The sequence below is a fragment of the Mytilus californianus genome, unplaced genomic scaffold, assembly GCF_021869535.1.
Source record: "Mytilus californianus isolate M0D057914Y unplaced genomic scaffold, xbMytCali1.0.p SCAF_8, whole genome shotgun sequence".
NCBI classification, from domain to species: domain Eukaryota; kingdom Metazoa; phylum Mollusca; class Bivalvia; order Mytilida; family Mytilidae; genus Mytilus; species Mytilus californianus.
Window position 1 is genome coordinate 79,429,367 of NW_026262734.1, and position 22,165 is coordinate 79,451,531.

The 22,165-nt window shown below is 31.0% G+C and overlaps 1 protein-coding gene across 1 annotated transcript; it reads right to left on the reverse strand.

The window, feature by feature from the left end:
• Nucleotides 1-445: 445 nt before the first annotated feature.
• Nucleotides 446-17,577, reverse strand: LOC127712860 (serine protease 55-like). The gene is made up of 6 exons (XM_052219466.1): nt 17,557-17,577; nt 16,428-16,594; nt 14,972-15,056; nt 13,646-13,838; nt 1,205-1,347; nt 446-645 (listed from the first exon to the last, which is right to left on the reverse strand). Exons 1-6 carry the CDS (start codon nt 17,575-17,577, stop codon nt 466-468), a joined length of 789 nt encoding a protein of 262 aa, XP_052075426.1. The 3' UTR covers nt 446-465.
• Between the last annotated feature and the right edge of the window lie 4,588 nt (nt 17,578-22,165).

The following is a 22,165-nucleotide window of genomic DNA, read 5'->3' on the forward strand; positions in this document are numbered from 1 at the left end:
CAATTCAAACAGTTTGTTTGTAAGAGTTGAGCGTATCGGTGAACTTGTCTTTTTGTTTGCCATATACACAGGAAATACCGAAAATCAAATTCTCTACACGTCTACCATACAGAAAAATGTTTACAATATAATTTCAAAATCATATTATAAATAACTGCTTATAATTCTGCTCTATTATCTGTTACTCATAGAAGAGAGAACGTGGAACAAAAATTCAATTCTAGATGAACGTTACCCGATTGTGTTTTACAAACCATGGAATAGACACTTAATCAAACATTTTATGGAAATAAGCCATTTGTAAACCTCATTTATGTATCGATAGGGTTTTCAAACTAGATTGATGAAACATTGCTTAAATGTGTGTAATTCTAAATACTATTAATAATAGATAAGATAGTGTTTTGCTCTGAAATGTCTTTAATTGAAGATTATATATCATCTGCGTTGTCTCTGTGTATCTCTCTAATTCAAAGGGTATCCTTCTATGCCAGTTTGCCTTTTAATCCAAGAAGCGTAAAGAGGAATGTTGGTATATGCTGTGGACCTGTTTCCATTACAGGTAGCATACTGCCATGCAAAAATACCACTCAGAACAGAAGTGCCATCTGTTGTTTTACATGTCAAAGGTCCACCATTGTCACTCTAAATACAAAATTGTGTATAGTAAACCAATGCAGCAGTATCGTTTTACCTGTATTTGTATATCCATGTGTATGATGTATAACAAATCAATGAAATCAAATATAAATAGCAACATGAGCAATAACTTTTCTATTCTATATTTTGATATTTCAGAACTCTTTTGGAGCACCTTTAGTGTCAGAGGCATACCCTTGTAAAAGTCCGTATATTGTGACGTAAACCAAATCAGGATGGCGTACATACAATGTTTTAAGGCGTCTATTTAATTTTATCTTAAGAAACAGTTTTTCAATAGCTTCCTTCTATATTGCAGACTCCACTCTTCTTCCACATTCGCTTGCTGAAAGTTACTATATAGATACTTAAAGGTTCACAACTGGAAGGCTGTAAAAATAATTAACCGCTAGCTTTACTGCTCCTTTAAGGGTTTCAAGACGGTTTACTCATTTGGCGATTTAAAATTGTTTAAATATGCCCAATTTCCTATTAATAAATTGCTGGTATAAGAATTTCTATAATTATCAATATACTATAGAACATTAGATATACATATACTTACAAAGCAGGGTTGTATTTTTCGATTTTCGTCAATGACACATATCTGAGTATCTACAAATTTAGTTGGTGTATTAAGCTGCCTACATTCCTCTGTGGTCAGAATTGTAATGTCCTTTGCAAATTGGAGGTTCTCTGGTTCTGTTCCTGTGGAATAAATTATCATACAACTACTCATGTTATGCAATTCATTTACTTAAAAATGTAAAAACAAAAAGGAAGCTTAATTATCTGTAAATTAAGGTTTAACCCCCTTTTTCTTGTACCGATGGTTCATATATCTGTGTGTTTTGTTATATCAGTTTTAATCAACTTCCTTTTTGCATTATCTGAAGTTCTGTGTTAACGTGTATGCATGTGTTTAAGTGTACCTGATGACGAATAATGTATAAAAATGCTCCAGGCGCATCATATTTAAAAAATTAGAGTTCTTTTAATAGTGTTAGTTTAGTTTTAGTTTTATTTGGTTTCAGTGGTTGTCGTTTATTGATGTGGTTCATAAGTGTTTTTCGTGTATCTTTTTTTTTATCTTACCATCACTATCAATTTCTCCCCATCCTGCTATTTGACACATGTCTAGATTCACAGAATCTGAGCTTGTTGAATAAGGTATACTTTTGCATGTCGGTCCAAACGTGAGAGGTGTATGCAGTTCAATAACAGCTATGTCATTTTCCCATAATGCATCATCGTTTTTATCTTTGAATTTTCTATCGAAATGTGGATGCTAGAAATATAAACAATGAAACATCATTTATTTATATGACTTTAAAAGTAAATAAAGTATTATAAACTCATCATAGATGCCAAGATTAAAATTTGTATTTGCGTCAGACTCACGTTTCGTCTACAAAAGACTCATCAGTGATGCTCGAATAAAAAAATGTTAAAAAGGCCAAACAAATAAAGTACGAAGTTGAAGAGCATTAAGGACCAAATATTCCTAAAGGTTTTGCCAAATACAGCTAAGGTAGTCTGTTTCTGAGGAAGAAAAGCCTTAGTATTTCAAACATTCAAAGTTTTGTAAACAGTTAATTGATATTAGTTAAATTATATCACTCGTTGGTTGCCCTTTTAAATTGTAAACAGTTAATTTATAAACAGTTAAATTATATCACTCGTTGATTGCCCTTTATAATTGTTAAAAAGGTAATAAATTAAAAAAAAACAGATTGATCAAACGGTTTATTTATATTTAAAATTATGTTAATACGATATTTAGATATGAGAAGATGTGGTATGAATGCCAATGAGACAACTCTCCATCCAAGTCACAATAAGTGACTTATAGAATCAATTTAAAATTCTAGATTAATTTTAATTTCACTTACAGTTTATCTTTAATCACGTAAGTGTGATTTATTTGAATTGATGGACGGGGAACATTTTCAAATATCTCACAAGAATACTAAAATTAGACCTATACATAAATCAGTGAAAAAACAACATTACATATCATAATAAACTAGTAAATGCATAACAAGATTACACGTATTATCGCTAAGCCAACTCCACTCGAAAATCACTGCCAAACTGTTGACCTTTTTTTTTTCCAACAACCTAGACAAAGTGTGACGCGACTTTTTATTGGACGAAATAAAAGCAGAATTCAATATACCCTCCAATTCCAGAGTTTGGATATACAATTAAAAACAAATATTGATATCAAGATTGGCAATCGTCATAATATTTTTCCTATGCTTCGCCTCTGTTCATTTTAATAATGCAAAGCAAATGTAAAATGTAAATCAAAGATATTTAGAATCAAGTTTTGACTAAAAAGATAGATCTAATTGAAGTAAAAACGTCAAAATGTGATATTTTGTTAAAAGTGCTTGACGATAGTTAGTTTACATATAAATATATTCTTTTATTCTCGTGCATTTGTTTACTGCCTCTTGTAGATTGAACCATGTCTTTTAATGGTTTGAGTAACAGAAAGGACATAGAACGTATGTTTTTTTATCACTTTGTGATCATGTTTAAAACACTTTGTGATCATGTTTTATTTGGTTGTAAGTAAAAAACGTAAACATTGAAGGCTGAGTAAGTTTTTTACACAAATGAACATGTACCAGATTGTTTGGAATTTTTGTTCAATATAATATTTTAGTCTATGTCTTTCTTTTGTCATGAACATGATGAAGAACACATAATTATAGGGACATATAAAAACAGTTTCAGATTCTTACCTTTTTCTTGTGTTTAATCGTTCTTATTTGTTTATTAGGATCTGATATGTCAGAAAAACCAGCTAGAACCCGCCTGTTGATAAGCCTGAAAGTATATCACTTTAATAGCACTACTTCGACTTCACTTAGTTAGATTCAATTGATTGAATAGACCTCATGCTATACAATCTTGTTGCATTTAAAAAGTCATTTAAGTTCACAAGTAGCTTTCAAAGCTTATAAGAGACTATACGAGGTTAATATTTAAGCAACAACTCTGTATAGATTACACAGACTTCTAATCTGCCTCCCCCCCCCCCCCCCCCCGCCACCCGCCCCCCCCTCTCATTCACATAGACTTTTCGACCACGATCTATCATAAATAATGATTAATCAAATACTAAATTGTCCAGTAAATTTGGCACCGTTGATATTGCTGCTTGAAAATGTGTTCACTTAAACTAGCATGAATGACGGGTAGACAATTTAGATTGCCAATGACGAAGAAAACCATGTTATTCCTGCATAAGCAAACGCCCCTCGTCTGGTTGGTTTTGTCTCCAAAACAAGGGTAGTTGATTTTAATTGAGCCAATTTCGAACCTTAAGTCTACTGATAAGTTCAGATGTTTATGGAAGTGTCATGCTGGCTCATTTTTTGGTCGTTTGCTGATCCTTTTCTTTAATTGACATATTCAATGAATAAGGAAGATGTGGTGTGATTGCCAATGAAATAACACTTCACAAGAGACCAATTGACACACAGATTAACAAGAATAGGTCTACACACGTCCTTCAATAATGAGCAAAGCTCATACTGCATATTCAGCTATGTGTCTTTCTGTTGATTTGGCATCTCTATGTACTATAGTATTCTTTTTTTAGGGGGGGGGGGGGGTTACAGCCCATAATTATTGGTTAAAATCATCATACAAGAGCGATATAATCCTAAAAGAAGTCAACTGAACTGAACTTTGCTATTATTTGTATAAAATTGAGAATAGAAATGGGGAATATGTCAAAGAGACAACAACCCGACCAAAGAGCAGACAACATGTTTGTATGTTTGGAAATAAAAAGCACACAAACTGAAACAAATCATCCATAAATGGTAAGCCCTTTTTTGCAAAATGTAAACTGACAATTTTGGCTTTGTTAATATTATTTTACCTGGCTGCTGATTTTCCGAATTCTTTAATTTATCTCTATCTAACGTTAATATACACTTAATGAAGGAAAAGAATTATTCGTTGGCAATAAATCGTACACGGAGTCGACTTATAAGTGCATGTTGTTCTGTTAATAATGTTTGCTGCAGTTCGTAAACATGTTAAAGGTCTTTTTTTAGATTTGGAATTTAAAATATTATGGCCTAACATAAAAAAAATTTCACCTGAAATTGCCGAATCCTGAAAAGGGGCCTCAAACTTGGTACCGTTATTGTTACAACGGTTTCTTGTTATTTACTGCATGTAGTTTCCTCGAGAAATAAACCACAAAACATCGATGACAATCATCATTCATGGGCACTATTTCCTTAAAAGGTCTATTATCAATTATGTTCAATTTTACATATTCGTAGATCTTGTCAATGACATTATACAATGTATATCCAAGTTCCTCACGTACACGCTAGGTATCATCAATGATTATCATAATATAATTTTATAAGTTGTTACATGTCTACAGGTAAATGATGGTATAAAGCATGTATACATGTGTTGCCCATCTCTTGCTTATCTCTTGCAATTTTCTACCAATCTTAATAATTATGTTCCTATATACCTTAGTTCCTTACTTAGACGCTAGTTATCATCAATGCAATTTTCTATGTATCTCATAGACTTCTCTACTATTAATAATTATCAAAGGTACTAGGCTTAAAATTTGATACGCCAGACGCGCGTTTCGTCTACATAAGTCTCATCAGTGACGCTCAGATCAAAATAGTTAGAAAGCCAAACAAGTATAAAGTTGAAGAGCATTGAGAACCCACAATTCCAAAAAGTTGTGCCAAATACGGCTAGGGTAAACTATGCCTGGGATACGAAATCCTTAGTATTTCGAATAATTCATACTTTTGAAAACAGTAAATAAAAAAAAAGACCATATAATTGATATTAAATTGCGTCTTTCTTTTATTTTGATATATGCTGTTAGACTTTTGTATCTGCATTGTGGAATATCAAATTAGTTTTGTCCATTTTTACAATTTTAAACATACGGATCTTCCAGACAACGTGCTATAGTTAAAAGCCTCATTTCAGAGAGAATTACTGCAGTACACCAATCTTCCCAGGGTTCACCTTTTCTGTCACGAGCTTCATTTCTTGCCAGGTACGGGAAATTTTCTATGGCAGCATCCTCTCCTCCAGCTATACCGACAACAATCTAGATAATAAAAAGGAACAATGTTGTACCATGTATCTTATGTTCACAATCAAAACATGATCGAAAAAATACTTACTTTACTTGTTTAAAATATTATTGATACGACTTACCAATTAAGGATGTTCGCTCCTCTTGATTTTGAATTTTTGCCAGATATTCGGAATCCTCTGGTTTTATCCATGTAGAGCCATTAAAAATTTGCCCACTAACCCTTACTTTTCTTTCCATTATTTGATTACATATAGTTTAAAATGTCATCTTTGAAAATCTTATAAAGTCCTTGTTGATTTTTCATCGTTTTTGAAAGAAAAAAGGTGTCAATGTTAAATGTATGAAAAATCTAGAGAGAAGTATTTCCCGCCAAATTTTCAATGGCTTATATCTCGAAAACAAGCACACGGACGCTTCATTTTTTTTCTGTTTTTTTTAGTTCCTTTATTTATATACTATCAATTTATAACAGTCTTTTAAAAAGCTTATTACTTTGAAACAGAGTAGCGAACATCCTTAATCATACTCCACCACTTAAAAGTAAGCTGTCGAAAAAATATCATGTGCATTACTATAAAGGAGAACTAATTGAAGTGATAGCCAAATGTTTTGGGCATTACTATTACAGATAACTATTAAGTTTAATGCAGCTTTTTCATTTAAATGTTAAGGTAAACCATTTTTGTTTTTATTTTTGAATTTTCAAAAGCAATACAAGTAAAAGAAATCTTCATTTTTCAAGGGGTTTCCCTTAAAAAGGTTCTGATAAATGACATGAGGACTCTTCTGACCGAAGAAGTATCATTTAGTTCAAATACAAAAGCTATTTTTTGGGTGTAAAGCTTACTAACAATTTTTCGATTTGTTTTTGAAAATGTACAGTTTTATCAATAGCTACTAATAAACTCTTCTTAAGTCAATGTTTACAGGAAGAATAAATCAAATAGAAATGGTATGTAAAGATAGATAACTCTATGATCTGAAGTTCATTTCTTTATTTCATTCAAGGAATATTCCATGATCAGGAAAAGTAGAACCATTACCTTGTTACCAACAATTAGTTAAATCTCAACTTTGAATATGATTTATTTGGGTTCAATCATGTTAATACTTTTTTGAAAACTTGCATGCCTCATTGATGGACTGATATATTACTATGACAATCATGAGGTCATCGAGTTCGTTTTTGATTCACTAACCGGTATTTTGTCATAGTTGGTAGTGACAAAAGTAGCAAATCAACGTTAAGCGGCCTTCACACGTAGACCAAACGCTAATTTTGGCGTTCTATTGTATTGTATCAGCCTATTTTATAGCACCACTTTGATTGATGTATACTCATTAAACGAAGTCGGTGATTTTTAGTTAAAATTCACCATGAACAAGTTGTATGCAAAATATTACCAAAATCTGTGACATAGCCATTTATTGGACCTTAACCTTTAATGATCTATAATTCGTTACTAACTTCGTTAATATGGAAAGATAACCTAGGCAAAAAAATAAGTTTTACCATATCAACAATATCAAAAAAAAAAAAAAAATACTACATGTTTTTCTGTCAATAAGAACTACCACATTTCATATATTTATAGATTATTCAAATGATTAAATAATGATAAATATATATAAAAGTACAAAAAACAACATATTTTAAGATTTATGATTGATAAATGAAAACATAAATTAATCTTAAATGTTGTTTCAAAACAAATTAAAAAACAATCTTCTCAACCAACGACTTCAGATTAGCATGTTTACGTTATATTCAAGTTTGAATACTGTGCAGCTAGGAATCTTTTTACTTTTTGTCCTCTTCTCTTAAACAAACCCATTACATGAACAACATTTTTTACTGCATTCGGGAAAGCCGATTGGTACAAATATCATTTCTCGTTTTACCTTGACTAAACACAGAATCTTGTAAATGGTCCATTAGAAATAAAAATTAGATTGATATTAAACTATTTAACATTAAAACAACTTTTATCAGAATAGATTTAGAAAACAAACACTAAATGTTTAAGGTGTCTAATTCCAAGTTTTTGTTTCAAGAACGTCCACAATAAGTTGCTTACTTCCAGCAAAAACCATTTCCAATTATACATGATGTATAAATATACATACATGTACAAGAGAAATATAAAGTTACAACATAGACTTTTACTAACTCCGTCATTTATAAATTCTTTTAAATTGCCAATTCACGAGAGCTGTATTCATGCACTATAATAAAAAGTTAAAAAAGACATGAAAAAAATAAATACAGCATATACAAATCCGTTACACATGTTATAAATCCTCCGACAACATATTTGTTTTTTATGAAAGTTTCAAAATGGTTTTATTTTCCGTAAGGTGGTATTGTAATTTATTATTACTAACTACCGAACAATTTTGTCAAAACAAATTAAAAAACAATCTTCTCAAACAACGACTTTAGATTAGCATGTTTACGTTATATTCAAGTTTGAATACTGTGCACTGTTTCGGATTAAATAAGCATCCATCAAAACAACCAATTGGTTTAAAATAGACTACGTAAAACGCTGTTGTTTTATATATGTTTTGTTACTTGTGTTTCGTGTAATTATAATCACGATAATAAGCCCTTATCATGCTTATATCTATTTCATTAAACTTTCTTTCAGATTCCGAAAAAATAGAATTACATGTAAATATTTAAACCCGATCTCGCAATGCAATTAAACGATGTGTAATTGCATATTACATGTAATAACAATTAATATTATTTAACAAGTAAAATTTCTAATTAAATATTAGAATTCACCTTTCATAATTTAAAAAAGAAATAAAACAAAATACTTCTTACCAGATAAAGCAGACACTTTTCCTGTACGCGTATTTTTCGTGTAATTCAACTACACGGCCAGGTGGATTTCTATATTATCTGTGTTGTATTCTAACAACTTTCATACTACTTTTCAATCATATATTGCTACGTGTAATATAGTGACAACATTGTAAAAGACAAGGAAGTTAATGTTGTAAAAAAGATTGATTAGGGATAGGTGCACAAGTACACAAATTATGTTCTCAAGTTTTAAAAACGATTTCAAGGTTAAAAAAAAGTTCTTGCTTGAATTGTGTGCATTTATGCAACTGGATAAATCACATCAATACTGTAAGTAAATTAGAAAAAACTGTAACCCTAAACAACCTCTTAGAATAAGAAATTATTCTCCTTAAACAACAAATATAGGAACAAATGTTACATGTCATGAAGTAGAAATCATGTTTCAGTGACTTCACAAAACGACATGACATCGAAAAAATGTCATCAACGATAGGAAAAGATGAAAAATCAATATAAAGAAACTTACAGAAAAGTACAAATAACTTCAATAGGAATAGCATTAATTTTATCATTCGAAACAATTTTAATTACTGTTGACCACCTATTGCGTCTTCGTCGAATATGCTTCCAACTCCCAAGTAAACTTGAAGAGAAATACAACATTTTGATAAAAAAGGCTTGCAGCTACGCGGGTATGTCATCTACTTTCTATCATTAACACCCAGAAATTAAAACAAAACGATACGTCTAAAGATCAAAATATCGTGCACAAAAAGTGTTCGAACATGATAATGCATATCCAAGTTACTGGTGAACAGGTTTTTATTTTTATTACTGCGTCCTCCATTTGAAAAATATCATTAAGCAAATTATGGAAATATTTTGAATAAAGGAATGTATCTCCCTCATGTAAAGCTCTGATTCCTTGCCTAGCTTTGGCTATACTTTTTTACCTTTTTGGCTTATAGCTCTTCATGTTTTGATAAGCATTTGATTTTCAAATATTTAGGCCTCAAGCATTACTGAAGAAACATTGATTGTCGAAATGCGCATCTGGTGCAAATAAAATGATACCATTAATGTTATTACTACCACTGGGTTGATGCCTCGGCTGGTGGACTGATAATCCCTGAAGGTATCACTAGCCCAGTAGCTAGTACTTCGGTACTGGCAGGAAAATACGGACTTTGTGTTATAAAAATTTGCTGTTACAAAATTTTGGAAATATTTTAAAATAAGAAATGTACTTCCCTTATGCTTTTTTTGTTCTTTTTTGGTTTATAGCTCTCCATGTTTTTAATAAGATTTTGATTTTAAAATATTTAGACCTCAAGCATCACTAAAGAGACATTGATTGTCGAAATGCGCACCTGGTGCAGAAAAATTGGTGCAACCCTTTTGCAGAGAATTTAACCATTTTTTTGTGCAAACTATACATATAGTAAATTGGAGAAACTATTAACAGCATTTTATATTATTGTGCAATTTCTTTTTTTGTATTCCTGTCTTTCCATTTTGCTTATTTTCTCTGTCTATTGGATGTCTTTATACTCTTTTGGTTTTCTTGGTTGAAATAGATATTTGTTTTACAGTATTTAAGGTTATAGCACAATGTTGACTGCTGTACCCCGATTTTTGACATTTGAACCAATTATGTCTTATTGTTTTGTTTTACTCGCTCAATGTTGTCAATATCTAATTATATGCGACTGTCATACATGTTAGAAGTTTATCTAGCTTTATGACCAGGTTTAATCTATCATTTTCTACATAAGGAAATACCTGTACCATGTCTGGAATATGATAGTTGTTCTATTCGTCTGATGTGTTTGGGCTTTTCATTTTTTGTTATTTTACTGTATATTAATATTAGATCTATAAACAAGTCGAATAACCAAACTGGACAGGTTTCGAAGATAACTCATAATAACAGCGGACCTGCATCCAAGTTAACTTTGTCGGCAGTCGTAAAACAGTCATAGGACCAAGTCCCCTTTTAAAGTTAACTTGATTGTGATCCAAGTACTGGTTAGAGCAGTCCTAAATCCGGTAACAGGTTAACTTTGACCAGTCAAAATGACTGGTAAGCAAGTTAACTTGCTGTACAGGTTAGGACTGCATCAATCTGAAGCGTAACACTTTCATTTTACGATAAAAGATCCCCTGTTGTGACCGAACGTGACATCCACTACAGTCATACTGAAGCGCGCAAAGTTTCCTAGTCATAAAAACTGGAACACAGGATAAATGCAGTCTTTTTTTTTACTTTTGATATAGTCATTCCTTAAGATAAAAAAAAACCAATTTAAGCATATATAGAAATATGTTTAACAATCATCAAATTCTCTAAATTGAAAAACACCATTCAAGTATAACTCATAAAATATAGAAATGTTTGAGAAAATATAAAAGCAAATATAAAGAAAAGGCATTACAATATTTTCAAATCTATTAGTTTTTTTTTACCATATATCATAATATTGACTGTGCGTTATAATATTTCCTATGATGAGTTTATTTCATATATACTTGACCAATCAATATTAATGTAGCTGACTAACGGGCAAGTATGGGCTAATTTTATCAATTGGCGTCCATCGTGCGCTTATGTTTTTTGGTAAACCCTCGTCTCTTGACTAAAAAAAGCTATTGTTTTCCACACTCATCGTAATAGTATTTAAAACAAAAATGAGCAGTAATACAAGATACTAGTATATCAGCAAAGTCACATACCGGTCGAAATCTTGATATACCGTAGGTTATATTTTGGTTTTATAAGCTATTAAAAGTTAGTATTAGGTTTAGGATTTTCAACAAATTGGCCTCAAACATCATTTAAGAGATATTAACAGTCAAAATGTGTGTATGGTGCAGTTGAATATGAACCGTTTATGAATTTGAATCCTTCCATTAGTGTTTTACAAGTACATGGAACGACATATAAATAATCCCCATCCTGGCTGGACGTGGTGTATGTATAAATCCCTAATAGCCAAATGGGAGTCCATGGCAACTTTATCAATAGTTTTATTTTGCACGGTATGATTCCCGGAACTACAATCAAATTTCCCAGTCAACCCTGGAGTATTGTGGAATAACACGCAAAGTCCAAAGTGTTGTTAATGGTTGAATTTATCTTATCAAAGGTTTTACTGATGTCATGATCGTGCAATAAATGTTGATATGTTGAATATTATGTTATTAGCATCTCAGACTTATTTGTTCCAGTAATTGAAACTTCTGCAGTGCGTCAACCTTTTCTCGTGTATTTCTTATAATGTTAAGTGTTCTGCCAAAACGGGTACCAGTGGCAGAACAAGCACTGTTTACTTTTAGCAGCTTCAAATCAAACAGTTTGTTTGTAAGAGTTGAGCGTATCGGTGAACTTGTCTTTTTGTTTGCTATATACACAGGAAATACCGAAAATCAAATTCTCTACACGTCTACCATACAGAAAAATGTTTACAATATAATTTCAAAATCATATTATAAATAACTGCTTATAATTCTGCTCTATTATCTGTTACTTATAGAAGAGAGAACGTGGAACAAAAATTCAATTCTAGATGAACGTTACCCGATTGTGTTTTACAAACCATGGAATAGACACTTAATCAAACATTTTATGGAAATAAGCCATTTGTAAACCTCATTTATGTATCGATAGGGTTTTCAAACTAGATTGATGAAACATTGCTTAAACGTGTGAAAATCTAAATACTATTAATAATAGATAAGATAGTGTTTTGCTCTGAAATGTCTTTAATTAAAGATTATATATCATCTGCGTTGTCTCTGTGTATCTCTCTAATTCAAAGGGTATCCTTCTATGCCAGTTTGCCTTTTAATCCAAGAAGCGTAAAGAGGAATGTTGGTATATGCTGTGGACCTGTTTCCATTACAGGTAGCATACTGCCATGCAAAAATACCACTCAGAACAGAAGTGCCATCTGTTGTTTTACATGTCAAAGGTCCACCATTGTCACCCTAAATACAAAATTGTATATAGTAAACCAATGCAGCAGTATCGTTTTACCTGTATTTGTATATCCATGTGTATGATGTATAACAGATCAATGAAATCAAATATAAATAGCAACATGAGCAATAACTTTTCTATTCTATATTTTGATATTTCAGAACTCTTTTGGAGCACCTTTAGTGTCAGAGGCATACCCTTGTAAAAGTCCGTATATTGTGACGTAAACCAAATCAGGATGGCGTACATACAATGTTTTAAGGCGTCTATTTAGTTTTATCTTAAGAAACAGTTTTTCAATAGCTTCCTTCTATAGTGCAGACTACACTCTTCTTCCACATTCGCTTGTTGAAAGTTACTTTATAGATACTTAAAGGTTCACAACTGGAAGGCTGTAAAAATAATTAACCGCTAGCTTTACTGCTCCTTTAAGGGTTTCAAGACGGTTTACTCATTTGGCGATTTAAAATTGTTTAAATATGCCCAATTTCCTATTAATAAATTGCTGTTATAAGAATTTCTATAATTATCAATATACTATAGAACATTAGATATACATATACTTACAAAGCAGGGTTGTATTTTTCGATTTTCGTCAATGACACATATCTGAGTATCTACAAATTTAGTTGGTGTATTAAGCTGCCTACATTCCTCTGTGGTCAGAATTGTAATGTCCTTTGCAAATTGGAGGTTCTCTGGTTCTGTTCCTGTGGAATAAATTATCATACAACTACTCATGTTTTGCAATTCATTTACTTAAAAATGTAAAAACAAAAAGGAAGCTTAATTATCTGTAAATTAAGGTTTAACCCCCTTTTTCTTGTACCGATGGTTCATATATCTGTGTGTTTTGTTATATCAGTTTTAATCAACTTCCTTTTTGCATTATCTGAAGTTCTGTGTTAACGTGTATGCATGTGTTTAAGTGTACCTGATGACGAATAATGTATAAAAATGCTCCGGGCGCATCATATTTAAAAAATTAGAGTTCTTTTAATAGTGTTAGTTTAGTTTTAGTTTTATTTGGTTTCAGTGGTTGTCGTTTATTGATGTGGTTCATAAGTGTTTTTCGTGTATCTTTTTTTTATCTTACCATCACTGTCAATTTCTCCCCATCCTGCTATTTGACACATGTCTAGATTCACAGAATCTGAGCTTGTTGAATAAGGTATACTTTTGCATGTCGGTCCAAACGTGAGAGGTGTATGCAGTTCAATAACAGCTATGTCATTTTCCCATAATGCATCATCGTTTTTATCTTTGAATTTTCTATCGAAATGTGGATGCTAGAAATGTAAACAATGAAACATCATTTATTTATATGACTTTGAAAGTGAATAGTATTATATCACTCGTTGATTGCCCTTTATAATTGTTAAAAAGGTAATAAATTAAAAAACAAACAGATTGATCAAACGGTTTATTTATATTTAAAATTATGTTAATACGATATTTAGATATGAGAAGATGTGGTATGAATGCCAATGAGACAACTCTCCATCCAAGTCACAATAAGTTGACTTATAGAATCAATTTTAAATTCTAGATTAATTTTAATTTCACTTACAGTTTATCTTTAATCACGTAAGTGTGATTTATTTGAATTGATGGACGGGGAACATTTTCAAATATCTCACAAGAATACTAAAATTAGACCTATACATAAATCAGTGAAAAAACAACATTACATATCATAATAAACTAGTAAATGCATAACAAGATTACACGTATTATCGCTAAGCCAACTCCACTCGAAAATCACTGCCAAACTGTTGACCTTTTTTTTTTCCAACAACCTAGACAAAGTGTGACGCGACTTTTTATTGGACGAAATACAAGCAGAATTCAATATACCCTCCAATTCCAGAGTTTGGATATACAATTAAAAACAAATATTGATATCAAGATTGGCAATCGTCATAATATTTGTCCTATGCTTCGCCTCTGTTCATTTTAATAATGCAAAGCAAATGTAAAATGTAAATCAAAGATATTTAGAATCAAGTTTTGACTAAAAAGATAGATCTAATTGAAGTAAAAACGTCAAAATGTGATATTTTGTTAAAAGTGCTTGATGATAGTTAGTTTACATATAAATATATTCTTTTATTCTCGTGCATTTGTTTACTGCCTCTTGTAGATTGAACCATGTCTTTTAATGGTTTAAGTAACAGAAAGGACATAGAACATATGTTTTTTTATCACTTTGTGATCATGTTTAAAACACTTTGTGATCATGTTTTATTTGGTTGTAAGTAAAAAACGTAAACATTGAAGGCTGAGTAAGTTTTTTACACAAATGAACATGTACCAGATTGTTTGGAATTTCTGTTCAATATAATATTTTAGTCTATGTCTTTCTTTTGTCCTGAAGAACACATAATTATAGGGACATATAAAAACAGTTTCAGATTCTTACCTTTTTCTTGTGTTTAATCGTTCTTATTTGTTTATTAGGATCTGATATGTCAGAAAAACCAGCTAGAACCCGCCTGTTGATAAGCCTGAAAGTATATCACTTTTATATTAATACTTCGACTTCACTTAGTTAGATTCAATTGATTGAATAGACCTCATGCTATACAATCTTGTTGCATTTTAAAAGTCATTTAAGTTCACAAGTAGCTTTCAAAGCTTATAAGAGACTATACAAGGTTAATATTTAAGCAACAACTCTGTATAGATTACACAGACTTCTAATCTGCCCCCCCCCCCCCCCCCCCCCTCTCATTCACATAAACTTTTCGACCACGATCTATCATAAATAATGCTTAATCAAATTCTAAATTGTCCAGTAAATTTGGCACCGTTGATATTGCTGCTTGAAAATGTGTTCACTTAAACTAGCATGAATGAAGGGTAGACAATTTAGATTGCCAATGACGAAGAAAACCATGTTATTCCTGCATAAGCAAACGCCCCTCGTTTGGTTGGTTTTGTCTCCAAAACAAGGGTAGTTGATTTTAATTGAGCCAATTTCGAACTTTAAGTCTACTGATAAGTTCAGATGTTTATGGAAGTGTCATGCTGGCTCATTTTTTGGTCGTTTGCTGATCCTTTTCTGTAGTTAACATATTCAATGAATAAGGAAGATGTGGTGTGATTGCCAATGAAATAACACTTCACAAGAGACCAATTGACACACAGATTAACACGAATAGGTCTACACACGTCCTTCAATAATTAAATGTAAACTGACAATTTTGGCTTTGTTAATATTATTTTACCTGGCTGCTGATTTTCCGAATTCTTTAATTTATCTCTATCTAACGTTAATATACACTTAATGAAGGAAAAGAATTATTCGTTGGCAATAAATCGTACACGGAGTCGACTTATAAGTGCATGTTGTTTTATTGGTCATTTTTGCTTCAGTTCTGTTTTTAGATTTGGATTTTAAAATATTAAGGCCTAACATATCACCTGAAATTGACGAATCGTGAAAAGGGGCTGTAATCGAAAAATAAAACATAAAACATTGGTGACAATCATCATTCAATAATTCCTAAAAAGGTCTTCTATCAATATATTCATTTCTAAATATTCATAGATCTTGTCTTGCTGATTATTGTTTACTTTTCAGTTGTGCTCCATATTCACTTAAGTTTAAAAAAGAACGAAACAATTGGTAAAATTTTCGTTGACATTGGACAAAAGATAGATCAGAACATTTTGGAAAATTCAGCCTTGTAAGATTTATACTGAACAAAAGTTCCTTACTTAGTCGCTACTTATCCGTGTTATCATCAATGCAATTTTCTATTCATCTCAAAGACTTCTCTCATTTTAATTGCAAGTTTCTGTTGTTTTGATAAATGTTGTAGACTTTTGTATATCAAATTAATTTATGTTCATTTTCGTAATTTTAATCTTACGGATCTTCCAGACAACGTGCTATAGTTAAAAGCCTCGTTTCAGAGAGGATTACTGCAGTGCACCAATCTTCCCAGGGTTCACCTTTTCTGTCACGAGCTTCAATCCTTGCCACGTACGGGAAATCTTCTATGGCGGCATCCTCCCCTCCAGCTATACCGACAACAATCTAGATAAAAAACGGAACTATGCTGTACCATGTATCTTATGTTTAAAATCAAAATATGACTGATACATATTTACTTTACTTGATTAAAAAAATATTGATACTACTTACAAATTACTAATACTCCATCATTTAAAAGTAAGCTCTCGAAAAAAATTCATGTTCGTAACTATAAAAAATAACTAATTGAAGTGATAGCAAAATATTTTGGCCACTACTATTACAGATAACTATTAAGTTTAAAGCAGCTTCATCATTTAAATGTTAAGGTAAACATTTTTTTTTAATTTTTAATTTTCAAAAGCATTAATTTATTTATCTTCATTTTCCGAGGTCTGTGCCCTCAAAAAGGTTCTTATACATGACATAATGACTATTCTGACCGAAGAAGTATCATTCAGTTCCACTTCTTTTTATAAAATACAAAGGCTTATTGATGAAAGCTTACCAACAATTTTTATCGATTTATTTTTTAAAATGTACAGTTTTATCAGAGCTACGAATAAACTCTTCTTTAGTCAATGTTTACAGGAAGTATACATCAAATAGAAATATTATATAACGGTAGATAATTCTTTGATCTGAATTGCATTTCTTTATATGTATATTGTATTAGTATGACAATCATCAAAGCTGCAATGTTCATTGAAAGGATATTACATAAAAAATAATATGTTGTCGATACATTTGTTCATACATTTCCGTTTTATTACTATCATGTTATCATTGGGTCATCGACTTTGTGTTTGATTCGTACACCAGTATATTTTCCTAATAGATAGTGACAAACGTATCAAATCGACGTTAATCGGCCTCCAATGTGTAAACTAAACGTTTGTCTTGGCGTTATATTGTATCTTATCCACCTATGTTATAAGACCACATTGATTGATGTATACCAATTAAACGAAGACGGTGATTTTTAGTAAATTTTCACCATGAACAACTTGTATGTAAAATTTTACCAAAATCTGTGACATAACCATTCTACTGGACCTTGAACTTTAATGAGTTAGAACGTATTACTTAATTGTCAATGTTGGTATTCTAAGATAACCTAAGCAAAACAACAAGTTTTACCATATCAATTATCTATATCGCAACAAAACTTCATTTTTTCTGTCAATCAGAACTTACATATTTCATTAATCTATAGATTATTTGAATTATCAAATAATGAATAAATAAATACAAAAGTACAAAAAAACAATATATTTTAAGATTTATAATTGATAAATTAAAACAAATATTATTCTTAAATTTTAATCAAATCTCATTTTGGACAACACAATTGTATTTACCTTGTCAGGAAGTATAGCTGAAATATTTTAACACGTTCATTAATATAAACCTTGCGTTCATTACACATTTTATTATGAGTAGAACATTTCATAATTCACATTAAAAAAATCATCATTTACGAATGCAAATTGTTTGATATTTAATATTGACTTCCGTATGAATGTTGTCTGAACTTTGCAATATAGAAAATTCAAGAATGATTGCCTACATTAACATTGCAATTTTAGAAGGATTGTAAATATGGAAGTTCATTTTTAATTGTTGCGATTTTTTTTAGAGAAAATAAACCGCATACAGATATACGTACCAGATATCAGAATAATATTTTTATTCTGGATTTTGTCATCAAAACAGGTATATATAACTAGAGCTAGGTGAACTTCTGTTTTCATTTATATATAATTCATTAATATTACCTGTAAGGATGATTACTATTAGAATACCTTTCATTATGAGTGCAAAACGGAATACCTGAAGTAAATAAAAAAAATACTTATTTCAATGAATAATGAATATTCACTTTTTTTTTTTAATTTCTGAACACTTTAAACACTGATGCGAAAGATACGACGGAGACTCCCAAAACAAATTTGAAGCAAAAATTACAATGCCTTCGCAAAAATTAATCACGAACTGAGGTAATACAAAGGAGGACGTCAATATCGTCCACTAGTGTCTTTTTAGTTTTTTAAATTTTGCTAAACATACTAATTACGAAGGAGACTTGTATTAGGACTAAATGTCTTCGGTAAATTTAGAAATCTTTATTTGAGGGAAAGGATAATTGTTTAATTGTAATTTTTTCCCATGGTATCTCCTCTACATTGGTAAATGTTATTGCTAGTTTCTGATTCATAAGAAAGTATGACACAAATAATCACTATCGATATGTTATTGTAGCCACTTCGACCAGGGTCAAAGGGTTGCAATTTGTGGCTTGTCTGTCAATCGTAAATGAAATAAGCACTTAATATATTCCGTGCGTCTAAAACGTTTTTCCCTTCTAACCTTGAGAATTAAGGTACATTTGATAGGTGTCGGTTTTTTCCATTCAACATGCCACGTCGTACCCTTAGCACAGTTGTTGCATTGCATTAAATTTAAACGTCCCTATTCTTACTGTCCACATAATTTTACATCCCGCACTGCAACGGAAGCAAAATGTTTACCGTCGGCCTTCATAAGAGCATGAAAGACAAAAGGTATATTCTCAGTTAACAATTGTGCAGCCATACATAAACAAAATAAACTAGATCGTGTCTCCGTTATCTGAAGCATTCAAAGAAGGCACTCCTGTAGATATATACTCGATTAATTAAGTGTTGCTTGCTAAAAATCCAGAAGCAAATGTTTCATGTTTGTTCAGGACGACCATACCCATGACTGAAATAATGTGTGTTGTTAAAACAAATATCGAACCAATGGTATTAACTATTGAAATTAGAAAATATTTGCGTTCAATTATTTATAGTATTGCAATTTTCTAGAAATTGACAAAAATGTAAAATTTAGCAGTGATATACAAGTGCCCTTTTTTCGCAGAAACAATATATTATCGCAAAACATAATTTGAATTTCAGTCATTATTAAATCTTTGGAAATGTTTTTATAAAGTTACCAATAGTTAAAAAAAAATATTCATGAAAAATACAAAATGGTAAAAGCTGTCTCTTGTTCCTGTTTATAGTTCTAATACTTTATAGTATAATCAAAACTTTATGGAATTCTTGAACCCAATTAACTAAATTTAATAATTCGGAATAGCATTGGATTTTACAAAAAACTAGTTGAATACAGTAGATTTTATTTCAGAGTGTTATTTGATTAATTTCAGATAAGAAATTTATATTCACAATTAATAAAAAAATAATAAAAAATTAGTCCGTTGGACAACGTGCCCTGCTTATACTATCACATATACTTCGAAACCTAGATCAAAGCCGTAATGCGACATAAACATGATAAATGTATACTAAAAATGTTCACATAATAATTAAAATGCGTTCGTGAATGTATGTAGTCAGAATTTTATAATGAACAACCATAAACATAAACTTTAAACTGATACGTGGTGGACGAACAAGTCGAAATAAATGGCGTTTAAAGGTATTAAAGCTTTACTTACCAGGTTAAGAAATAATTATCCGTGTATATGTCTGTCAATATTCTATCTACCGTCTTACAATAATGAGAGATGGCTTGATAACTGTGTCCGAGTTGTGTTGAGATCTAACAAAATTGTTTATTCAACGTCAACCTGTGGTTTTTGTTAAACAAATGCCACAGCAGTGCACAAGGAAGTTAATGTTTAAGAGAGATCGTTGAAGGGGGAGATGCACGAAAGAATTGCATTTGTTTTTCATTTGTTTTTATAATTGTAAAGAATCCTGTTTTTCGTTAAAACGGCACGCGTCTTTTCATCAACGAAAAATGCTATAAAAACAAGTGCGTGGTTTTCAATTGAAAAACGCGTTGAACGAAAGTTACCTTTAATCACTTCTTAAAACAAAGATAGTTTCAACGTATTAGTCAATTTAAAAAATGTAAGAACAACTGAACAAATGTTACATGCTACAAAAAAAAAAGAAATCTTGTTCAAATTACTTGATCGATAGACGGATAATGAAAGAAAACGTAAAATCAATTAAACATGTATTTAACATGTGTCAAATTGTGGTTGTTTTAACAAATGTTAAGTTAGTAATTTGTTAAACGCAAAGTAGGCCAAAGTGGCCAAATAAAACTTTTGGCAACTGAGTCATCCGAGACAACAGTTGTGGTGAAAAAAAAATGAATAAATGGAACAAATCGATCTTCATCCTTTTAAAGTTCCAAACAACTTGCGCCTGATGCAAAATACTTCTGGGTGTTTCAACTTATTCTCGTTGAGAAGAGTTACAGAATGTATTCGTAGAATTTGTATTTTTATCCCTTTTATGGAGTGATTTTAAAAAAAAAATCAAATTTTTCTCCCCATCTATCGTGTACAAGGTAAACAAAAATTCTATACAAATGATCCAGATGTCTGAGCCTTTCCTGGTCTCCTTCGCCAAACCACTTTATCAACATTGCTGAAATCCTCCATAATTAATGTTATTGGCATTTTAAAGTATTTATTATTTGTTGTCATATTGGCTGACAAAAGACATTCTGTTCTTACAAATTATCGTACATAGGTGAAGTTGATTTTCAATCAATTATCCGAAGACATTTTTAAAAAATAGCCCTGGTGTATAATGCATTCAGGTGAAATTGGCCCAACCTCTACATAGCATGATTTTAAAATTCAATGTGAATGCATGCTTACAATAATCAATTATCAAAAGCCATAAAGGATAACGGAAATGGAAACAAAATATGAAAACTAAAGATTCAAAATTGAGTAAATGCCTTCTTTTTTCGTTTTTACCTTGATCATGTTGATTCAGTAAATTTTGATGTAGAAAAGCGCTTCATACACATTCCATTGGAATTTGCCTTTTTCGAACACGTCTTCAAAGTTGAATTTTGTGTAAGAAATTGTTCTTGATACATAAGCATAATTGAAAGATTATCGAATTATTGTTCACTTTGATTGATCATGGTTCAATATCATTATTCTTATTTTATATAACAAGTTCAAGATAATCATGTTAGGTCTGTGGATTGAAATGTGTAAATTATTTTGTAAATTTCTAAATGAATTTAGCTCTACAACTACAGTTATAACTTCATTTACATTCAATAGCATATACTATTAGTTGACATGTGACATAAAAGAGTCAATTTAAATCATTATGAAATTTAGATCCCATTTATACAAAGTTATATATGTTACTATTTGTATAATTTTTGTTTCACATAAATATTTTCATATGTGCTTTGTAAATATCACTACAAACTGCTTTGTCTGAAAATCCAAGTTTATTTGGAAAAGTTTTAAAAGATATCAGAGGTGACTGTCTGAATTTAGCCGGAACTGAAAATTCTAGCGTTTTGTTTACCTGTTAACTAAATCCTTAAATTTGACAGCAGTGAACCAAGTTACCAAATCACCTGAAATTTTGTAAGAAAAATAAATAATTTAGTTAGATGGTCTGATTCAGACCTGTCTAAACTAAATTTAAAGGTCAAGACTGGTCGAGACAGGTCGAGACTGGTCGAGACAGGTCAAGACTGGTCGAGACTGAGACGAGACTGGTCGAGCATTTGTCGAGACCATTTCAGACTATACCAAGATTATCAAGTACTGAATCAGACTTATTACAGTCCTTGGATGGTGTAAACTTCCCA

Excerpts from the sequence above, each read along its gene's own strand:
- LOC127712860 (XM_052219466.1), bottom strand. The coding sequence starts at position 17,577 with ATGGTTATGTCACAGATTTTG. Across the intron at positions 16,595-17,556 it reads TGGTTATGTCACAGATTTTG|ATTGTTGTCGGTATAGCTGG; the intron begins GTAAAATTTTAC and ends TTTTTTATCTAG. Across the intron at positions 646-1,204 it reads GAAAAATACAACCCTGCTTT|AGTGACAATGGTGGACCTTT; the intron begins GTAAGTATATGT and ends TTTTGTATTTAG.